Raw genomic sequence first — 17,947 nt, forward strand, 5'->3', positions numbered from 1 at the left:
AAAACACCACCAACAAACATTCTTAATTACGCAATTAGGAATGCAAAGGTTTGAAGATAATGTGGGCTTTTCAAGTTCTTGCAAACACCTCCAAGTTCAGACAATCTATGGCACTAACCTTGTGACGCACGTAATTGAACATTTTTTTGGGTCACGTAAGATACGCAACCATTATCTGAAGGTGACGTAAATTATACTAGAAAGATATCGTGTGATAGGTTCGACTAAATGTGTATTGGGAAGAACCAGACTCATAATCTTCATATACAAAAATTATGTTCCACCCAGTGCACTTAGCCACACCTATCGGACAATATTTCTTTTATTATAATATTTTTTGGTAAATAATCAAATAATGGCTAATTAAGTATTTATTTGCTACATGTATAGTATAGAAACTTTCAATTATGTTGCTCTCCCACAATTCTGTTTTTACGGTTTAGTTGCTCCCATTTTGCTTGTCGCTACTATAGAAATTAGCTAATCTCATATTCATTGAAGATAAACCCTTACTCCATCCCTTTAATTTACAAAAAAATCACAATCACTACTCAAAAGTAGGCTATTGGTTAAACTCGAATTATGACTTTAATTGGTAAGTGACTATTAGAAAGTAAACCAGTCTATACTACTATGCGGGTGACTCAGTTAATTAGTTCATGAGTGATAGATTATAAATAAAATATATGATCAAGTCCTGACAGTCGCAGTACGTGTGGACTTATACCCAATGTTGTTGGTTCCTTGTAGGTACCTGACCCTCCAACATAATTGGTCGCTAAGTTATCATGATTTACCTTTTCAATATCTTATCGAATAAGCATGATATGGGTGTCTTGGTGACGAGAAAATGTCACCTTTTCTAGTTAAGTCAATATAATAGTGACTATTGTAGTATTGTTGTTTATTTTTTTGTTCTAAAGTTTATGGGAACACCCGGCGGGTAAACAAATTATAACATGTTAACTTCTTCCCAAATAATGGGGATCCTTTGGTGAAAACTGGCACCGATTTGGTCCTCACGAATCATGTCCCTCAGCCCATTCAGGGCTTCATCCAGGACCCATTTGGTGAGTGATGAGTGGTTGTTTGGTTCTCACGAATCAGTAAGTCTATTTTGCTCTCCATAGACGTGACAGAAATCAATATTGGCAAAAAAAAAAAAAAAGTAATGGTGAGTTTAAAAGGAGTAAATGTGGATACAAAAATGTGAATTATGGTATGATTATCCAAAGGTCCAAATTCCAAAATGCAAGGGCAATTCGGTAATTTCACACCGCCTGTCTTCCTACCGAAGAAGAAATCTCCCTCTCATTGCTTCTTCAAGCTAATCTCATCTCTCACACAGCTTGTTTATAATCCCCATCAACTTCTCCTTGCCACCGAAGAATTTCTCTCTCTCTCTCTCTCTCTCTCTCTCTCTCTATTTATACCTGAAACCCTCTCTGCTTTCTCTTCTTCCGAGTTATGGGTTTGAGCCCACTGTACTCCCATGCTTATTACCACGTTATCATAGTCCTCACCACAACTTTCTTTCGCCACAAGCTCTGAATCCAATCTCCATTTTTGCTCTCTGCTTATTATACCCTTATATACCTCCCTCTGCTAAACCCATTTTCTCCTCCTTCTCAGCTCTGCAACTTTTGAGAAGCTATGGAGGGCACTGGGAAAATGATGAGTTCTTGTGTTGATAACAGAGTTCTTCTTCAAACCGATAGATTTCCTTCCCCTTCTGAGGTTCTTGATTCCTTCTGGCTCCCCACTTCTAACCCTTCTTTTCAAGGTAATTTTCTTGCTTACCCATCTCGAGATTTGCCATTCTTTTCTCCATTTAAGCTCCAAGGTTGGATCTTTTTGTCTGGGCTTCTGTTCTTGAATTCTGGGCTTGCCTCTGTTTCATGATTTTGAGGTTGTCTGGGACTCTGGTCTGGTCTTTTCAGTGTTTTCATTGGGGAAATGATTGAATAATTCATTAAACTTTATACCAGAACTTAATTAGTTACTGAACATTAAAATGTTAAAATTAAACATATTAACATGCTTTATCCAAAGATATCGGCCCAATTACTAATTATTTATCGATAATTAGTGTTTTCGGAACCAAATTAGAGACAAACGATCCCCGATCGCGAAAGAAGGCGATAGCCAATTTAGTTGTTGAAATCCTAATTATCAGTGACTAATTGATTATTGGGTTTCAGATGTATAGAAATTATAAGTTAATTTGTTTAATTATAACTTTTTAAAGTTCAGGTTTTTAAGTTTATTTTGTTATTTTTTTCATTTTTATTTGAGGTATTTTAATTTTTTGTGTTTTGCAATGATAAATATCATAATTTTAGCAGTTTTCTGAGTAGTTTTTGTCTGTTCTCCCTTGGGAAGTAGATAAGGTTCTGAAATCTGAAGATGTAGTCAGACAGGGCACCACAAAGAACTGAGCTTTCACATGTTAAAACCATAAAATTTCTCGAAATTTTGCAATATAATGTTGTTTTTTTTCAGGTTCTGCATCCATGGTGAATTTCAACGGCGGTGGGGAGATGGAACGCGGCGGCAATGAGGACTACGGCGGCGGTGGCGGTGGCTATTATCCGGCGGAGAAGAAACGGCGGCTGAGCCCTGAGCAAGTCCATTTTCTGGAGCAAAGTTTTGAGGTGGAAAACAAGCTTGAACCGGAGAGGAAAGTGCAATTGGCTAAGGATTTGGGGCTGCAGCCCAGACAAGTTGCGGTTTGGTTTCAGAACCGGCGTGCTAGATACAAGACAAAACATATTGAGAAAGAATATGATTCCTTGAAGTCTTGCTATGATCAACTCAAGGCTGATTGTGATTCCCTCTCCAAGGAAAATGAGCAATTGAGAAACGAGGTATATATCTTCCCGACTTACTCTGTCTCAACTAAAAGTTTATATTATGTTTAATTAGTTGTTTCGCGTGTGCGAGACGAATACTTTTAAACCTGATAGTGTGTTAAAAGATCACCATTCTTTAATTCAAGTTGCCAATCCGATGGGTAATCACAAACAAGTTCGACTCCAACTGGAGCAGCCTATTGATATTCGTAGTTTGAGCAAGTTAGATATAGGCATTAGGCAATCTAGGTTGGTTTACAAGTTCGACTCCTAGTAAAAACACTCTTGTTGGTTTCAGGGCACTACCCAGAGTAGTAAATCCGCAGGCCAACAAGTCTATTGACTTTTTTTTTTTGAGCTAATCAGGCAACTTAGATTGGTTTACAAGTTCGACTCCCAGTGAGAATAGTCTTGTTGGCTTCACGGTACTACCCAGAGTAGTCAATCGGCAGGCCAACAAGTCTATTGGCCTATTTTATTCGAACTAATCAGTTATAGACAACTTATATGGTTTACAAGTTCGACTCCCAAAGGATCACGCTAGTGACCTTCTTAGTTGAACATATCAGCTATGAGTAATCTAGTCTAGTTCACATTTTTGTATCCTTTATAGACTAGGGTTAAATGACGAAATTTAATTAATACACACACTTGGACAGTGATTATGAATTTTTCTGGTCAGTTGCCAACTAGAAACCTGTGTGATTAAGGGGTAGTGACAATGTTTTTTGACAGGTTCAACTGCTGACAGAAAAGTTAATGAGGAAAGAAAAGGGTTCTACCATTCCTCAACCAGCAAAACCACAATCCTCATTGGATCCAACCCCCAACAGAAACCTGGGAAAACCTCAACAACAACACCTAAACTCCCAGGATAATGTGTGCAAGCAAGAGGATGCAAGCTCAGCTAAGAGTGATGTGTTTGACTCCGACAGCCCGCGTTACACGGATGGGATCCATTCCTCCCTGTTCTTTCAAGAGCCTGCAAATTCCTCAACTGTTCTCGACTCCGATTTCTCCCAGGACGACGATGACAGCCTCAATCGCGGGCTGATCCACTCGCCCTGCATTTTCCCGAAGCTCGAAGAAGAGGATAAAGATCATTGCCTGCAAATGCTGCCACCATATTCTTGCGGTTTGGGGTTTTCTGTTGAGGATCAGACTGCACCTTCTTGGTTCTGGTCTTATTGATGATCTTAGTGGACAGCATTATTAGCATATTGTTAGCTGTTACATTTTAGTACTATATATGAATACTACTTAGTGGTGCTTTCTGGTGCAATAATATGTTGTAAAGTAAAGAATAATTAATAATGTTGAATTTGAGACTAGGTAATGAAGTGATGAGCTTTTTGGTGGTTCCAATTTCATGTGAATGACCATATAGATACTTGAAATTGAGCATCCATATGTTTCGATTCGTCTAAACAAAAAATTTAACTGAACAATTAAATTACATATATATAACGTTACACGTCTTGAGACCCCCAAAGCATCCTTGCGAAGAAGTTGCCGAAGGGCGTTTGGTTACTATTTAGTAACAATCTTATCCAGTAAGATTGAATTTTTTTTTCTTCTTTGGCAAGATACAGATAACTTTAGCTGAATTTGTTTGTTTATTGATTTTTATGATTTCAGTTGATCAACTATAAGCAACCTAGATTGTTAAGATGATAAGACGGGCTTCATTCAGAATGCACTTTTGAATAGTGGTTGTGAACTTTCCTATAAATCAAATAATCTTTTTATTAAAAGATCGATTACTCTATTTTGTTCTCTGAGAATATGGAACACTCATAGTCTATTGTTTGTTTATTACCCATTTATATATATACTAGTTTTATACGCGCATTGCGCGAATGGGTTAATGCCCAATGTTTATATTTAAATAAATATTTGAAAGTATATCAATGCAAGATTATATAGGAAAAGTTTATACATGGGTAATTGAATGTCGAATTTTTTTATTTAAATATCTAACTCAAAGTATATGAATCCAAGATAATATAGAAAATTCATTATAATTTTTACTAAAATAAATGTTTGCAACCTTATAAAATCGATAGTCTAAATATTTGGTCTAAAATGATAGTCTAAATAAATACTACTTTTAATTTGAATTTTTCTAAGTGCTCTTAATTCTCTTTTGAGTAACATTGTCATTGTCTTCATCTTTACTATTTGTTCTCTTCTCTTTTGTTGGTAGTGTGTTATTTGCAATTCGGTTATTGTTGGTAGCATAGATGACAACGTCATGCAATGAGATTATGATATAGGAGCTATGGACTTTCCTTTAGGTGTTCTGCTTGGGGTTCATTTGGTTCAACCATTATTGTTAAATGAGTTATTATTGTGGATAAAGAAATCCCTAGTTTAAGAAAAAAGATTAAATAAATTAATAAAAATTTGAAAATTTAAAATATTATGTTTTCCAAAGATATTAAAAGGTAGTTTCTTGCTTCAATATGCTGGGTAATGGGTTATTTGAGTACTTTCATTGTCAACAAATTCCCCAAGTAGTTAATATGATTGGTTTCAAACTATTCTTTTTTATTTTTTTTCATGGTATTAAAGAAATACATATGTATCATTTTTTTGGTGTAACTACTAATTTATTTAATTCAATAAGAGTAAAGTGGAGTGATTCCACTTCAATTTGTTGGGTTATTATTTGAGTACTCTTTGTCAACCAATCCCCAAGCAGTTAATATAATTAGCTTCAAATTTTAAATTTTTATTTTCATAGTATTAATAAAATACTTGGTAAATAAATATATAACATTATTTTGTACTATAACTTTGATATTTAATTACAAGATATTGTAAAAATAAGATAATGGACAATGTAATTAATATCAATTGATAAATTTGAATGTAAAGAATCTTTGCATGAGAGAAAATAAAGACAGTATAACTACTGAAATTATTTCTCTTATTTAATTTAATTTTTTGATAATGAATAGTTTTTTCAAATAAAGGTATTGTAGACACATAATTCTAAATTAAAGAAATACATATGTATCATTTTTTTTGTAGCTACTAATTTATTTAATTTAATAAGAGTAAAATAGAGTGAGAAACTTAATTATGTCAAATTTGATTGAGATGAGGTTCGAACCTAAGACCTTTCTTATAGAAATTAATGTGTAAGTTAAAAGTTAACGGAATATTAACGGAGAAGAGAATATTTAACGGATAATCATAAAAGTAAGGTTAAATTAGGTAATCTCTATTAATAATATTAATCTGAATTATCTTAACCATCTATTTGATTAAATAATTCATCTGAACCATCCATTTGATTATTAGGCCTAACTCTCTTTGGCTCTTATTAGTATAGTAGATTATTATGCTTGATGATGACAAGTTTGTCACAGATCACAATAACATTTGACTATGTATAATCATTATTTCTCTTTATTGTGCAAATTTCATGTTTGTTTAATCAATTGGCATAACATCATAAGTAGAAATTCATTGGCTTATTTTAGGAAAGATATGGCTAGATTAGAAACATGTGTCAAAAACCATGTGGTGTAATTGGCTATATAATAACTTTTGCTAAAAGTTTAAAATTCAATCCATATTCTTTATAATATAAGTTTGAAACAAAAATTTAATATTATAGTTATAGCTAGCTTATTACCATTTCTATCTTAGAGACGGTTAAATAAGATAAATGATGAGATTTGTCTCAACTTATTAATAGACCTTCTAGTACAACTCAAAACTATATCATTAATCATGAGATTCACCAAAACAGGCCATTCAGAGACATATTGTAAAATGTTTGATTATTACTTTCAAACAATAAAAATTACATTTGTATTATTTACGCTTGTGTTGGCATGTCAACTAACTATCTGGATTCATAAAACTAACCATCACAATTCTTCCTTTCTTGGCCTTAGTCTTCCAAAGACATGAAATCACTCAATTATGTTGATAGTATTAACATTCCAGATACATATTTATTTGATTTTTTTGCTTTGTCCTTATCATTATGTTTTTGTTTTTTGTTTTTTCTTTTTAAACTGCTTAGAGTTATCCAATATATATATATATCAAAAAACTTACACAATTGGTAACCCCAGAAGACCAAACGACCAATACCTAAAAAATAAAAAGAAAAAAAGAAAAAAAAAAAAAAGAAGTGATATTTATGTAGAGAAGACAAAGGAATCTATGGCAAGTGTTAACGGGGATCACGTCGGCAGGATCCTAACGTCCGACGTGCACGTGTCCTCTACAACAAGTCATCGTCAACCGTGCCACGCAATCACAGGAAGCGTACACCACGGAGAAGCCCGCGGGGCCCGTTGACTGCGACCGCCCCCGCGACGTGGCACATCTTCCACGGTTCAGCTTCAATGGTGGGCGGGCCCACCTGTCGCTTTCAGTCATTCTTTCCTGCGTTGCGGATAAGATTGTGAAGTCCGGTGGAGGAATGGAGGGCCCGATGGCCATGTAGGGGAATCCGATGGGTCGGGCTCCAAGTAAACTTCAGTTGACACGAGTTTTGAAAAGTCCAATTTTAAAACTCGAGTTTTGCTAAGAACCTTGTAGTCCAGTGACATCAAACCCTTCCCTTTATACGAGAGGTGGTGGGTTCGAGCTTCAATAGTTTGAGAAAGTAGTTATGAACAGATACTGCATTGTAATTTTTTTTAAATTAAGCTTAATTCAAGTTTGACTGAATTCCAAAATTTAAACTCACTTTTTAAAACTTAAATTATTAAATTTGACTTGATATATGTTGACTAATTTTATTTATTTTTATTTTTTTTCAAAAAATTTTATAACAAAAAGTATTTTATAATTAAATGTCATACCCAAATTTAATATTATATTTTAATTATAGTTATTTAATAATATATTTAATATTTTTTCACAAACATTTGTAATAATAAGCATTTTATAGTCAAATGACATACTAAAATTCAATATTGTGACATTTTAGTAATGATCTTAAATTTTAAGTAGATTTCACAATATTTTTTTTATATCGAAAAGTTCAATTTTTTTGTATGTACTTTTCATATTATCAAATGCACTTGTAAATTCACAAATCATAAGTGTTATATATAATTGATTGAGTCAAGTTTTGACTAAATCTAGCTTAAATGTTTACTCGAATTATTCTCTCCTCTAAAATACAAAGTGTCAATAACAATCTCTATTGAGACTCAAACTCATAACCTCTCATTTGGGATAGCTACTTCGTGTCACTGGACTACATATCATTGGCCGACTCAAGATAAAAAACTAAAATAAAATAATTTAAGAATAACTTGATTTATTTGCAGTTTTCAAAAAAAAAAAAAACTTGATTTATTTGCACCTCTAATTAGGTATTTGGGTTGGGCTTTGGCTTAGGCTTTGTTGTTTGGACAACGATGGTTCGGGAGGGTCCAGCTCTCTTACTTTTCGGGCCGCTGATAGGGTGCTGTCAGATGAGTATGGTCATTGTCGAGGGACACCACGGGCCACGTGCATACCATGCCTTCTTGTCCGACAAATGTTCATTTAGGTATAGTTGTTGTTCATTTACTCCCATGTTGTTTTGTATCCCAATTTAGTTCATTTCTCATGTACAGAATACAGATGTACTTAGGTTGATAAGTACTCACAAATGGCTTAGCAGTAATAAAGACCATTGACCATAGTTCAATTTGAATAGACTTTTTGAGTCACACTATCATTTAGTATCACTTTGATATTTTTTAAGAATTTGAAGGGCAAGTTTGGATTAGAACTAAACTTTACTCGAGCTAAAATTAATACGGGTGTTGTGAGCGAGTTTGTCTTGATCTCAATTGGCAAAGAAGATTATGGGCATCAAGGATAATAACGGGTAAAATACATATCTATATTCTCCAACAGTATAAATTTTCTTCGATAATATTAATAACTATCTAAATTTTTTCCGATTACATATTACTTGTACTCTTTCCAAGCCAATATAACACTAGTTACGGGTATCTAAGCCCATTTAATAATTTTATTTTAAACAAGAATAAACCTTTGGTTATCCTTTAAAAAAAAAAATCCTCTGGTTCTCATTATCTTGGAGGTGTGCCCTTAGATATCATAATCATATTTTTGTACCCAGAAAAAGGTGTGGTCTCACCAAATGAAAATGATTTTTTTGGGTGTAAAAATAACTAGTATAGTTCAAGCATTATGGCCCAAGTTGACATAGGCCCAACTCAATTTTTATTTTGTTTTTCTGTTTTTGTTTTGTTTTTTGTTTTTGGTTTGGCAGCGAGAATACCAATAGTTATATTATGGATTCGGGTTCATTGAAAATTAAGAAAATTATATATTTTTCGTCAGTTATATAGTAATTGTAAAATTCTTTCTTAAGTTATACAATAATTGTTTCTCAAAAAAAAAAAGTTATACAATAATTGTAAAATTATACTAAGGGACGGAAATTGAGCACGAAAAGTTAATAAAATGACAATGCGCAGTACTAATGATAATTTAGAGATAAAAAGTAAATACGGCCGACACTTAATAATAAATTTTACAATTATCCTATAACTTAGGGACGAAAAGTATAATTTTTCTTACAAAATTTATGGTAAAAGGTTGTAAAGTTAGAAAATAATGGGGCTAAAGTCTAAATATGAAAAGAAACTTGAAGTCTTATTCCCAGCCGGAGTAGTCAACTACAACAGTACATGACCTCCGAGAGCTATCACTTCTTCACCGGAAACCTCAAAATTTTGTCGATTTTTTTTCTCTGCAGAAAACCGGAAATTCAAGAATTTCAGATAGCGAAACCTACAAAGAAGAGAGAGAATTAATGGGTCGCAAGAGAGACAGAGCGTATCAGTCTCGCCACGTTCCTTACTCTTTCCCTAAGCGCCGCCGTCCTCTCCCGCCGCCGCTCGATGCGGACAACGCCGTGGCCGAAACCGACAATCTGTCGCCGGAAAATTCTACGGCGTCTGCTAAACTACCCGCGACGGTGGTCGTTATGGGGCTTACGGCGGAGTGTTCGGTGTTAGACGTGAAATCTCGGTTCGAAATCTACGGCGCAATCTCTCGCACCCGCATGGACCCCGGCGGGCTCGCCCACGTCACTTTCCGGTCAAGAGAATCGGCGGCGTCCGCCGTGGCCGCCGCCGCTGACGCCGCTTTCCCAATTACCCTACATTCCGAACCTGTAAGCTCTCTGACTCCAAATTCCTTGTTGGGCCGCGGGTCAATTTGGTTTCATTGCCCTACCCGAATTTCATAAAAATCAAATTTTTTTGTTAATTCACCTAAATTTCACCTACCCAATTAGCATAAGAATCAAATTATTTATCCAAATTGCATAAAAATCAAATCTTTTTTGTTAATTCACCCAAATTTCACTTACCCAATTAGCATAAGAATAAAATCATTTACCCAAATTGCATAAAAATCAAATCTTTTTTTTGTCAATTCACGCAAATTTCACTTACCCAGTTAGCATATGAATCAAATCATTTACCCAAATTGCATAAAAATCAAATCTTTTCTGTTAATTCACCCAAATTTCACATATCCAAATAGCATAAGTGTTCTAGTGGCACCAAGTTGTTAGGGGAGCTTGTGGGTTCAAGCCTCAGTGGGTTCAAGCCTCGGTGGAGACGAGTCAGTACTTTGAGAAAGTAATTATGGACAGATACTGCATTGTGTGTAGAGTTAGTAGTACTCAAACCATTTCCCCAAATTGTATAAAAATCAAATATTTTTTTCCTTTTGTTTTCAATTTTTTTGGGTATCTAAGGGTGTGTTCTTGTTAAACCTCGCCTTGTAATCCTAATCGGATTATAAAGAGGAAAATCAACTTAGGTTGCTTATAGATGACTAGCTCAAACTATGCGAGGGTGTGCTTGGGTTAAATCTCACCTTGTAACCATAGCCGGATCATAATGAGTTAAACTGGCTTAGGTTACCCATTGATAATCAGCTCAAATCAAGAAGGCCAATGAGTTGCTACTACGGGAAATCAAACTTAGAAACTTGTGATTACTGACGTTGTGAATTTGGAACCTTGTGATTATTACCGAGCAGCAACTTGACTAACTTGGTTGGGGTTGTCCCTTTGTTTTAATTGAGCTATATTTTGGTTGTTTACTTTCTTTTCTCGGTGATGATAGGTGCAAGTGATGTGGGCAAGTGATCCAGTGCCACAATGGAAGGAAGGGGTGGCTAAGAGAGAAGGAACGATGGCAGTTTCTTCCAAGTTAGTTAGAGCCGAGGTGCCTCTGAGTAGGCACGGGAGAGGTAACAAGCTGGGATCTGCAATTGTGGACTCCAAAATCGAGCATAATGTTGATGCAAATAGTAGTGAAAAGAAACGAGGTGGGATTGCTTCAAGGTTGGGGGTTCCCTTTAAGGGCAGGGAGATTGTTGCTTATGATGATATTCTTTGATTTAGCTGGTAGGGGTTTGCCACTGTTGTAAAACTATGTTGCTGTTCTCGAGATTATAGTTAGGTTGTTTGAGTATAGTTTGCCTCTACCTGTGATTTCCTACATTAAATTATGGGTTTATGTATGATGTTTCGGGTAAGTTTTTACGTTTTACAAGGATTGAAGCTATAATTGTATTATGATCATAACTTGTTGAAATTGCACTTTCCCGATCTGTGACTTAGCTGAGATTAACGCATTGCCTATAGTTTTTGTTGAAATTGCACTTTCCCGAATTTATAAGAACTGTTATTTCCAGATTGATACAATTTCTTTGAAGGGTTTCGGGTTTCCATTGTTATTAGCTTCCTTCGAGATTCTTTGGGTGCAGGGGATATCGATGCAGTCTTCGTGCAGGTGGGCGAGTACTGATATGCAGTGCAGGACTTGTCGATAGGTTGGCCATTGGGAATTGCTCCGGTTATGTTTCAGGTTTCTTCTTGATCTCCCTCTATTATTGAATTGCCATTAAACTACTCTTCTACTTATCGAAAAAAACTCATTTCAAATACCTAAATTCTCTACTCTTTGTGTTGTTAAACACTTAAACATGTACATAGTATATACGGTTTTGTATTTACTTGTCATTGGATGTGGTTCAATTCTTGTGGTGCTAGTGTATATGGAGTAGTATCTATTACGAGATTCATAATTGTGTATTTACTTGTGTTTTCATCTTCTCAAATTATAGCTCGTTTCTAAACGCGATTTGTATTTCATCGTTGTAACTGAATGTCGTTTCACTTGTGGTATATATGTACGTGTTTTTCTCATTCTTTATTTTCTCATTCTTTATTTTCGATGCATGACAAAGGGTTGCACCCTAATCCCAAAAGCCCCTACTTGCCCTATCTTGGAGCCTTGCTGGAGGGAGGTAAATTGCGGGATCTGCCTCAAGTCCTTAACGGCCTACATTTTCCTCAAATCTCAATATCTAATTAAGGACCATGTATATATGTATGTGTTTTTTCTCATTCTTTATTCTCGATGCATGATAAAGGGTTGCACCCTAATCCCGAACGCCCCTACATGCTCTGGCTTGGACCCTTGGTGGAGGGAGGTAAATTTCGGGATCTGCCTCAAGTCTTCCACGGCCTACATTTTCCTCAAATCTCAATATTTAATTAAGGACCAGGCATATATGTACGTAGTTTTCTCGTGCTTTACTCTCGATGCATGATAAAGGCTCCATCCCAATCCCGAAAATCTTTACCTACCATGTCTCGGAGCGTTGGTGGAGGGAAGTAAATTGCAGGATCTGTCTCAAGTCCTTTGGAAATACCCAATGCTAATGGCGACTGCTGCAACAGATATGGTGAGTCTGTTATCTGTATACATATGGATGGAATGGTGGGTATCAAACTAGCCCAATAAGCCCAACCATATATATATATATATATATATATATACACCTAAATTTTTTGCTATTTTGCATGAGTGAATTGATGCAGTGATATGGGGTTATGACTATGCCGAGTCCTCTTACAAATTCAAATAATTAAACTAACAACTATCTACTTATTAATTTTTATCAAAAAATTAATGCATTTTCGCAATTAATAGTCAAACATGGACATTGTTAAGTCACATTATTCACGTTGTTGCTCCATTGCACTAATCAAATTTAATGGGGGTTTGACCTATATATCAAGTATTATCATCACATCAATGGAAAGATTGAATCTAGTATATATATAACATGTAAGTAGGTTTAAGTCTATTCATTTAGGTTAATGATAAATGCATTTCCCTTTTATGTCTTGTGTTTAATTTTTTTTTTTTTTTGTTGATGTGGATCGAAACTCGCTCTCACTTTTTGAGAGCGTGTATTGGATGAATTTTACTCATGTGTAATAGTCTCGAAACTATAGAGGAGATGAAAAAGGAAAACTCTATGTGACGGGATCAACCGAAAAATTATTTGTAAGAATCAAATTCATGATTTTTTTTTTTTGAAAGCAAAGTAGCGAGATATATTAATCGAAAAACTCAGAAATAGAGTCGGGCGGAGTACATCGAAACAGTAGATGAAAAAGCCAAAGCCAAAGTGGCTAGAGAATGTGCAATTATATTTGCTGATCGAGCTACCCAATCGACTTGGCAATAGCTGAAGGTTGACATAGCTGCCCTACAAGCATCAATGGTGAGACCAGCGTAGGAACGATTGCTGTGTAGTTGCAAACAATCTGTGAAAAGGTGAACGTCCCCAACTTCTTTGCGTCTGAGCCAAGCCAACACTTCCCTGCACGCTGCAGCTTCATGATTAATTTCTACTGAACAAACGTTAAGCATCAAATTTTCAACGTTGTTGCATTCATTCTAATACTTTGTCTTTATTTGTTATTGCAGATTAATTAATCCAGGCCCCTTTTTATTATTCCCATTATATTTTATTAAAAATAAATAGAAAAATTATAAACCACTATTTTTTAATCAATTAAAATATGTAACATAAGTTTAGTATTGCTCAATAAAACCTAAAATGTAATTAACATGGGGCACAAAAATCTGCAACCTCTAGAGGTGAGCCCTCTCTTTAATACAGCATCACCGATTCACCGTGGTCAACTTGCAGCTGCCAAACTAGTCAACGCAGTGATCTAACAGTACGTGTCCACCGATGATATTTTTTAAGTCAAACAATCAAGGTTGTAGATACATAACTTATGAGTCGGTCCGAATGTGATTGAGTGGATGAAATATGATTTTTGTATTTGAATATCACAAGTTTAAATTTTTATAAGCACTCTTTTGGTCGAGTTATAGTTGAGGAGTTTACCTTTTTAGCATATATTCAGTCATATGCACAAGATTTTTCTAGTGCGATTTAATTTACTTCTTCTATTGCAGTTTATCCAGTACTAGGGTTGGCCCTAGCTTTGTGTGGCCAGCGCTACGGCATATGACCCCTAATTTTTGAAAAGATTAATCTTGTTTGTGTCAATACTTCTTTAAGAATTTTAGGATAGTTGTATTCGCATGTCAATTTGAACTGAAGAAAGGTAGAGTAAGGGTGTGTTTGGTTCAAACATGAGAATCAGAATGAGAATTAAATGTTTGGTAATTGGAATGAAATTTTGGAGAAAGCATTTTGCACGTTTGGTAGTACGTTGAAATTGGAATGATTACTAATATTAATGTTTGATTATGTATAATCCTATAATCAGAATAAATGTTTTAAAAATACATAAACAAAAAATCAAAGCAATTGATCTTAAGAGTAGCGATGAAGTGAGTAGGCAATGCAGTGATTAAGTGAGAAGAGATGAGTGATGAGGTGACGAAATGAGGAAGGATAATGTTGAATTAATGAAATGATACCTAATTTAAATTAGGTAATGAATTTTGTAATTATTGCGGTAATCAAATTTTATACCTGTGTTTTAAAAAGTTATCAACCAAACAATGTGTATAACTTTTATTCTCATTCATTGTGTCTAAACCCATGAACCAAACACACCTTAAATTGGATATAGAATATTGTTGCCTTGCTAATTTAATGTGAAGGGGGAAAGGGTTTATTATGGGATAGTGGTAGAAGTTTGTTGTTGAGGTTTATGGTATGTATTGGGACTTGTAGTGCCATTGAAGTGAGTTATGGTCAGTTCTGAGGTTGTTTGGGATAGAAGCTTTCACGGTTTGATGTCGGAATGTGGCTCTAAGATGTATGCATGCATACATATTTTTCGAGAGCAAAATAAAGAAGTTGATTTTCTTGTTAAGACTTCGATTTAACATGACTATAGGTTTTGGTTGATATTGTGATAGATGAGCAATCATATGTTATTCAACGAATGCTGTTAAATTGTTGCATTATGATAAATTGGTCGAAGATAAGTAGGTAACTTTTATGTGTACCGACTTTTTTTTTGTCTCGTTTACCCATTATCCTTCTTTTCTGATTAAAAAAATCATGCATGACTTGTAGGTCAATTGAGGCACATCCTACAGTTTACCTCCCCTACTTGTGTTCAGGGTCATCAGAGCGGTGGGCTTTACGAATATCAGTACCTTAGACCTTGTGCGATGATCTCAACTAAAAAAGTGTTAGACAAGAATTAAACTCATGATCCTTTAATAGAATTATACTTTATCCACTTGACAACCGTTTTTGGGTGTTTAAAGAATTCTTTTCCATCGTACAAGACAACATGTATGCCTTAAGGGCATTCACACAAATTTCTTTGCAGTCTTGTAGTCATTCTTATTTAATTAAAAAAAATGTTTTTGCCCTCATGTTTTTCCTTTATTTATACATTCACATGATGCTAGCACTTAATTAATTGATGGTTTATCAAATAGATTAGCACCAACACAACATTCTAAAAAACAATATAATATGCCCATGCCACTATGATATAATGTGTCAAAAACTTTATGATTGAGTGATATAAATTTATACCTTTAAATAAAAAAAGTTAAATTTAACTTCATAAAATTTTTAAATATAATTTAACAAATATTACGTAATAAATAATACTGTAATATCTTAACACATTATCTTAATCTGAACAATTAATGAAAATGAGAAAAGGCATTGTTTAAAAAAAGGGATAATGCCAAAATAGCCTATTGAATATGTCAGAATTCTTAACTTTGTTCTCGAGTTTGACTATCAATTCATTCAAAATAGTCTATTGATTATATATACAAGATTTACTCAATTTGGCCATTTGTTTTCAAAAAAAAATTGGCCATTTGTTAGTTATATTAGAAGATTAAATTTGAATAAATTTTGCATAGTTGATGAGCAATACTACACATATTTCAAACTTCTACTCCATTTTTAATATTTATTACATGCTTACATGACATGCTTCGGTTCATTTAAAAAAAAAAAAAAAAAGAAAGAGCAATCCACAACTTTTATTGTTATCTTCGATCAGAGTTTTACTCCATATATACTTTCATTTTGTGAACATTAACTCTTTAGAAAAATTATAAGGTATTGATATGTACTATGCCGATTTACACTAGGTATTAGGTATCAAACAACCTTTTTTATTGGATCACATCAAATTCTGTAGGGACAAATGTTCCTATTGTTAGGACCTTGGTCCAATGCACAAAATTTAATTTTAAAATAATTTATGTTTATAATGCACAGAATTCATATTCATAACACACATACACATAAACACGATACAATGAACATAAATTTTGTGTATTATAAACATGAATTCTGCGCATTATAAACATAAATTATGTGTATTATGTTAATTATTTATGTGTCTTCGATTATATAATTATGTGCATTATAAATATGAATTCTATACTTTATAAAGTTAAATATGTATATTTGACCAGGGTCCACGATATAAATTCTCATGTTACTATAATACTTAATACAATTAAACATACGTTTGAATCACATCAATATAAATCAACACGGTATACCATCAGTCAACGCACGTTAAATTTTTTCATTAATTGATGAAGTATTTTTTCAGGGACAGTTCGCCAAACAACTGTACATCAAAAGATTATTAAGATTAAATACGTAATTATGTGTAAGCAATTCACTGAATCTCCTTTAACACATCACATAATTTGGCTAATTTTCATAAATAAGAGTGCATGGGTGTCCCATCCCACTTTATACCCCTCACCTCACATTTATAATCTGTCACATAAAATTTTGGTGATCCTATAATATATAATAATATTATAAAAAAAGATGGGCAGCATCCATTTGTTTGTATGTGTAATAATTAAAATGTCACTATTAAAAAATGGAAGCATTGGTCCAAGTGAAAAGACTATGGTGACTTCAGTGTGAGATAGATTGTGAATCCCATGTGTATCAGAATTAAGTATATAATATATAACTAATAAAGAGTTTATTTCATTTTTTGTCCTAAATTTATATGTGGCAGTTCAGTTTTAGTGTTTTTATTATTAGAATATTCACATTTAATTTAGTCTTAGTATTATTGTGACATGATCAGTTTGAGTATTCTATCCACAAAATAGTTGCAATGCCGTAAAATAAAAACGCACTTCAGTTTTCAATTACAATTTTTTTCAAAAAAATAAACATAAAAATATAGTTGGGTCAACTCATTTTGTACAAAGATGATCGAAATGTCATTGTATTTAACAACATTTTAACGATTTTGTTGACAAAGGACAAAAAATGATTCTGCCACAATAAGACTATGACCAAATGTGAATGTTCTGATAAAAAAGTCTAAAAATGGATTGTCACATATAAATCTAGGACCAAAAATAGAATTAACTCAATAATAAATATACAGTTCAACTAGCTTAGTTAGCCTGAGTGGCTGTGTAATCTCGTTTCTTAAGAGAAGTCAAGAGTTTGGATTCCCTCTTGTATGAAAATATCAATCTAGTTAGCACTGTGCTTAAAGATGTCTCCTATAGTTAGAGCCAAAGCACACAACTCGATGAAAAAAGACTACAATTATATGTTGCTTGTTACCCATCAAGGGATCGGACGTGTTGAGTATAAGACTATTTTTTAGGAGAAGAAGAGTATAAGACTAAGAGCTTATTGACAAGAATCAAATTCATGGCCCCAAGACATTAGTTCAGTGGATGAGAAGTCTCGCTCAAAACTTGCTTTCAATGATATGATTAGATTCGATTCTTACCACTAATAGAATTGTGCGTTTACTTGGG

The 17,947-nt window shown here is 33.9% G+C and overlaps 2 protein-coding genes across 2 annotated transcripts; both read left to right on the forward strand.

Moving 5' to 3' along the window:
* Positions 1–1,373: 1,373 nt before the first annotated feature.
* LOC116025536 (homeobox-leucine zipper protein HAT5-like) lies at positions 1,374–4,217 on the forward strand. Its single transcript, XM_031266789.1, has 3 exons — positions 1,374–1,783; positions 2,503–2,867; positions 3,588–4,217. The coding sequence occupies exons 1-3, from the start codon at positions 1,654–1,656 to the stop codon at positions 4,041–4,043; spliced, it is 951 nt and encodes a 316-aa protein (XP_031122649.1). The 5' UTR covers positions 1,374–1,653; the 3' UTR covers positions 4,044–4,217.
* Positions 4,218–9,525: 5,308 nt separating this feature from the next.
* LOC116024767 (uncharacterized protein At1g27050) lies at positions 9,526–11,513 on the forward strand. The gene is made up of 2 exons (XM_031265758.1): positions 9,526–10,026; positions 10,991–11,513. The coding sequence occupies exons 1-2, from the start codon at positions 9,664–9,666 to the stop codon at positions 11,264–11,266; spliced, it is 639 nt and encodes a 212-aa protein (XP_031121618.1). The 5' UTR covers positions 9,526–9,663; the 3' UTR covers positions 11,267–11,513.
* Positions 11,514–17,947: the final 6,434 nt, after the last annotated feature.

Source organism: Ipomoea triloba, chromosome 7 (assembly GCF_003576645.1).
Source record: "Ipomoea triloba cultivar NCNSP0323 chromosome 7, ASM357664v1".
NCBI classification, from domain to species: domain Eukaryota; kingdom Viridiplantae; phylum Streptophyta; class Magnoliopsida; order Solanales; family Convolvulaceae; genus Ipomoea; species Ipomoea triloba.

Excerpts from the sequence above, each read along its gene's own strand:
- LOC116025536 (XM_031266789.1), top strand. The coding sequence starts at position 1,654 with ATGGAGGGCACTGGGAAAATGATGAGTTCTTGTGTTGATAACAGAGTT. Across the intron at positions 1,784-2,502 it reads TTCTAACCCTTCTTTTCAAG|GTTCTGCATCCATGGTGAAT; the intron begins GTAATTTTCTTG and ends GTTTTTTTTCAG. Across the intron at positions 2,868-3,587 it reads ATGAGCAATTGAGAAACGAG|GTTCAACTGCTGACAGAAAA; the intron begins GTATATATCTTC and ends GTTTTTTGACAG.
- LOC116024767 (XM_031265758.1), top strand. The coding sequence starts at position 9,664 with ATGGGTCGCAAGAGAGACAGAGCGTATCAGTCTCGCCACGTTCCTTAC. Across the intron at positions 10,027-10,990 it reads TTACCCTACATTCCGAACCT|GTGCAAGTGATGTGGGCAAG; the intron begins GTAAGCTCTCTG and ends CGGTGATGATAG.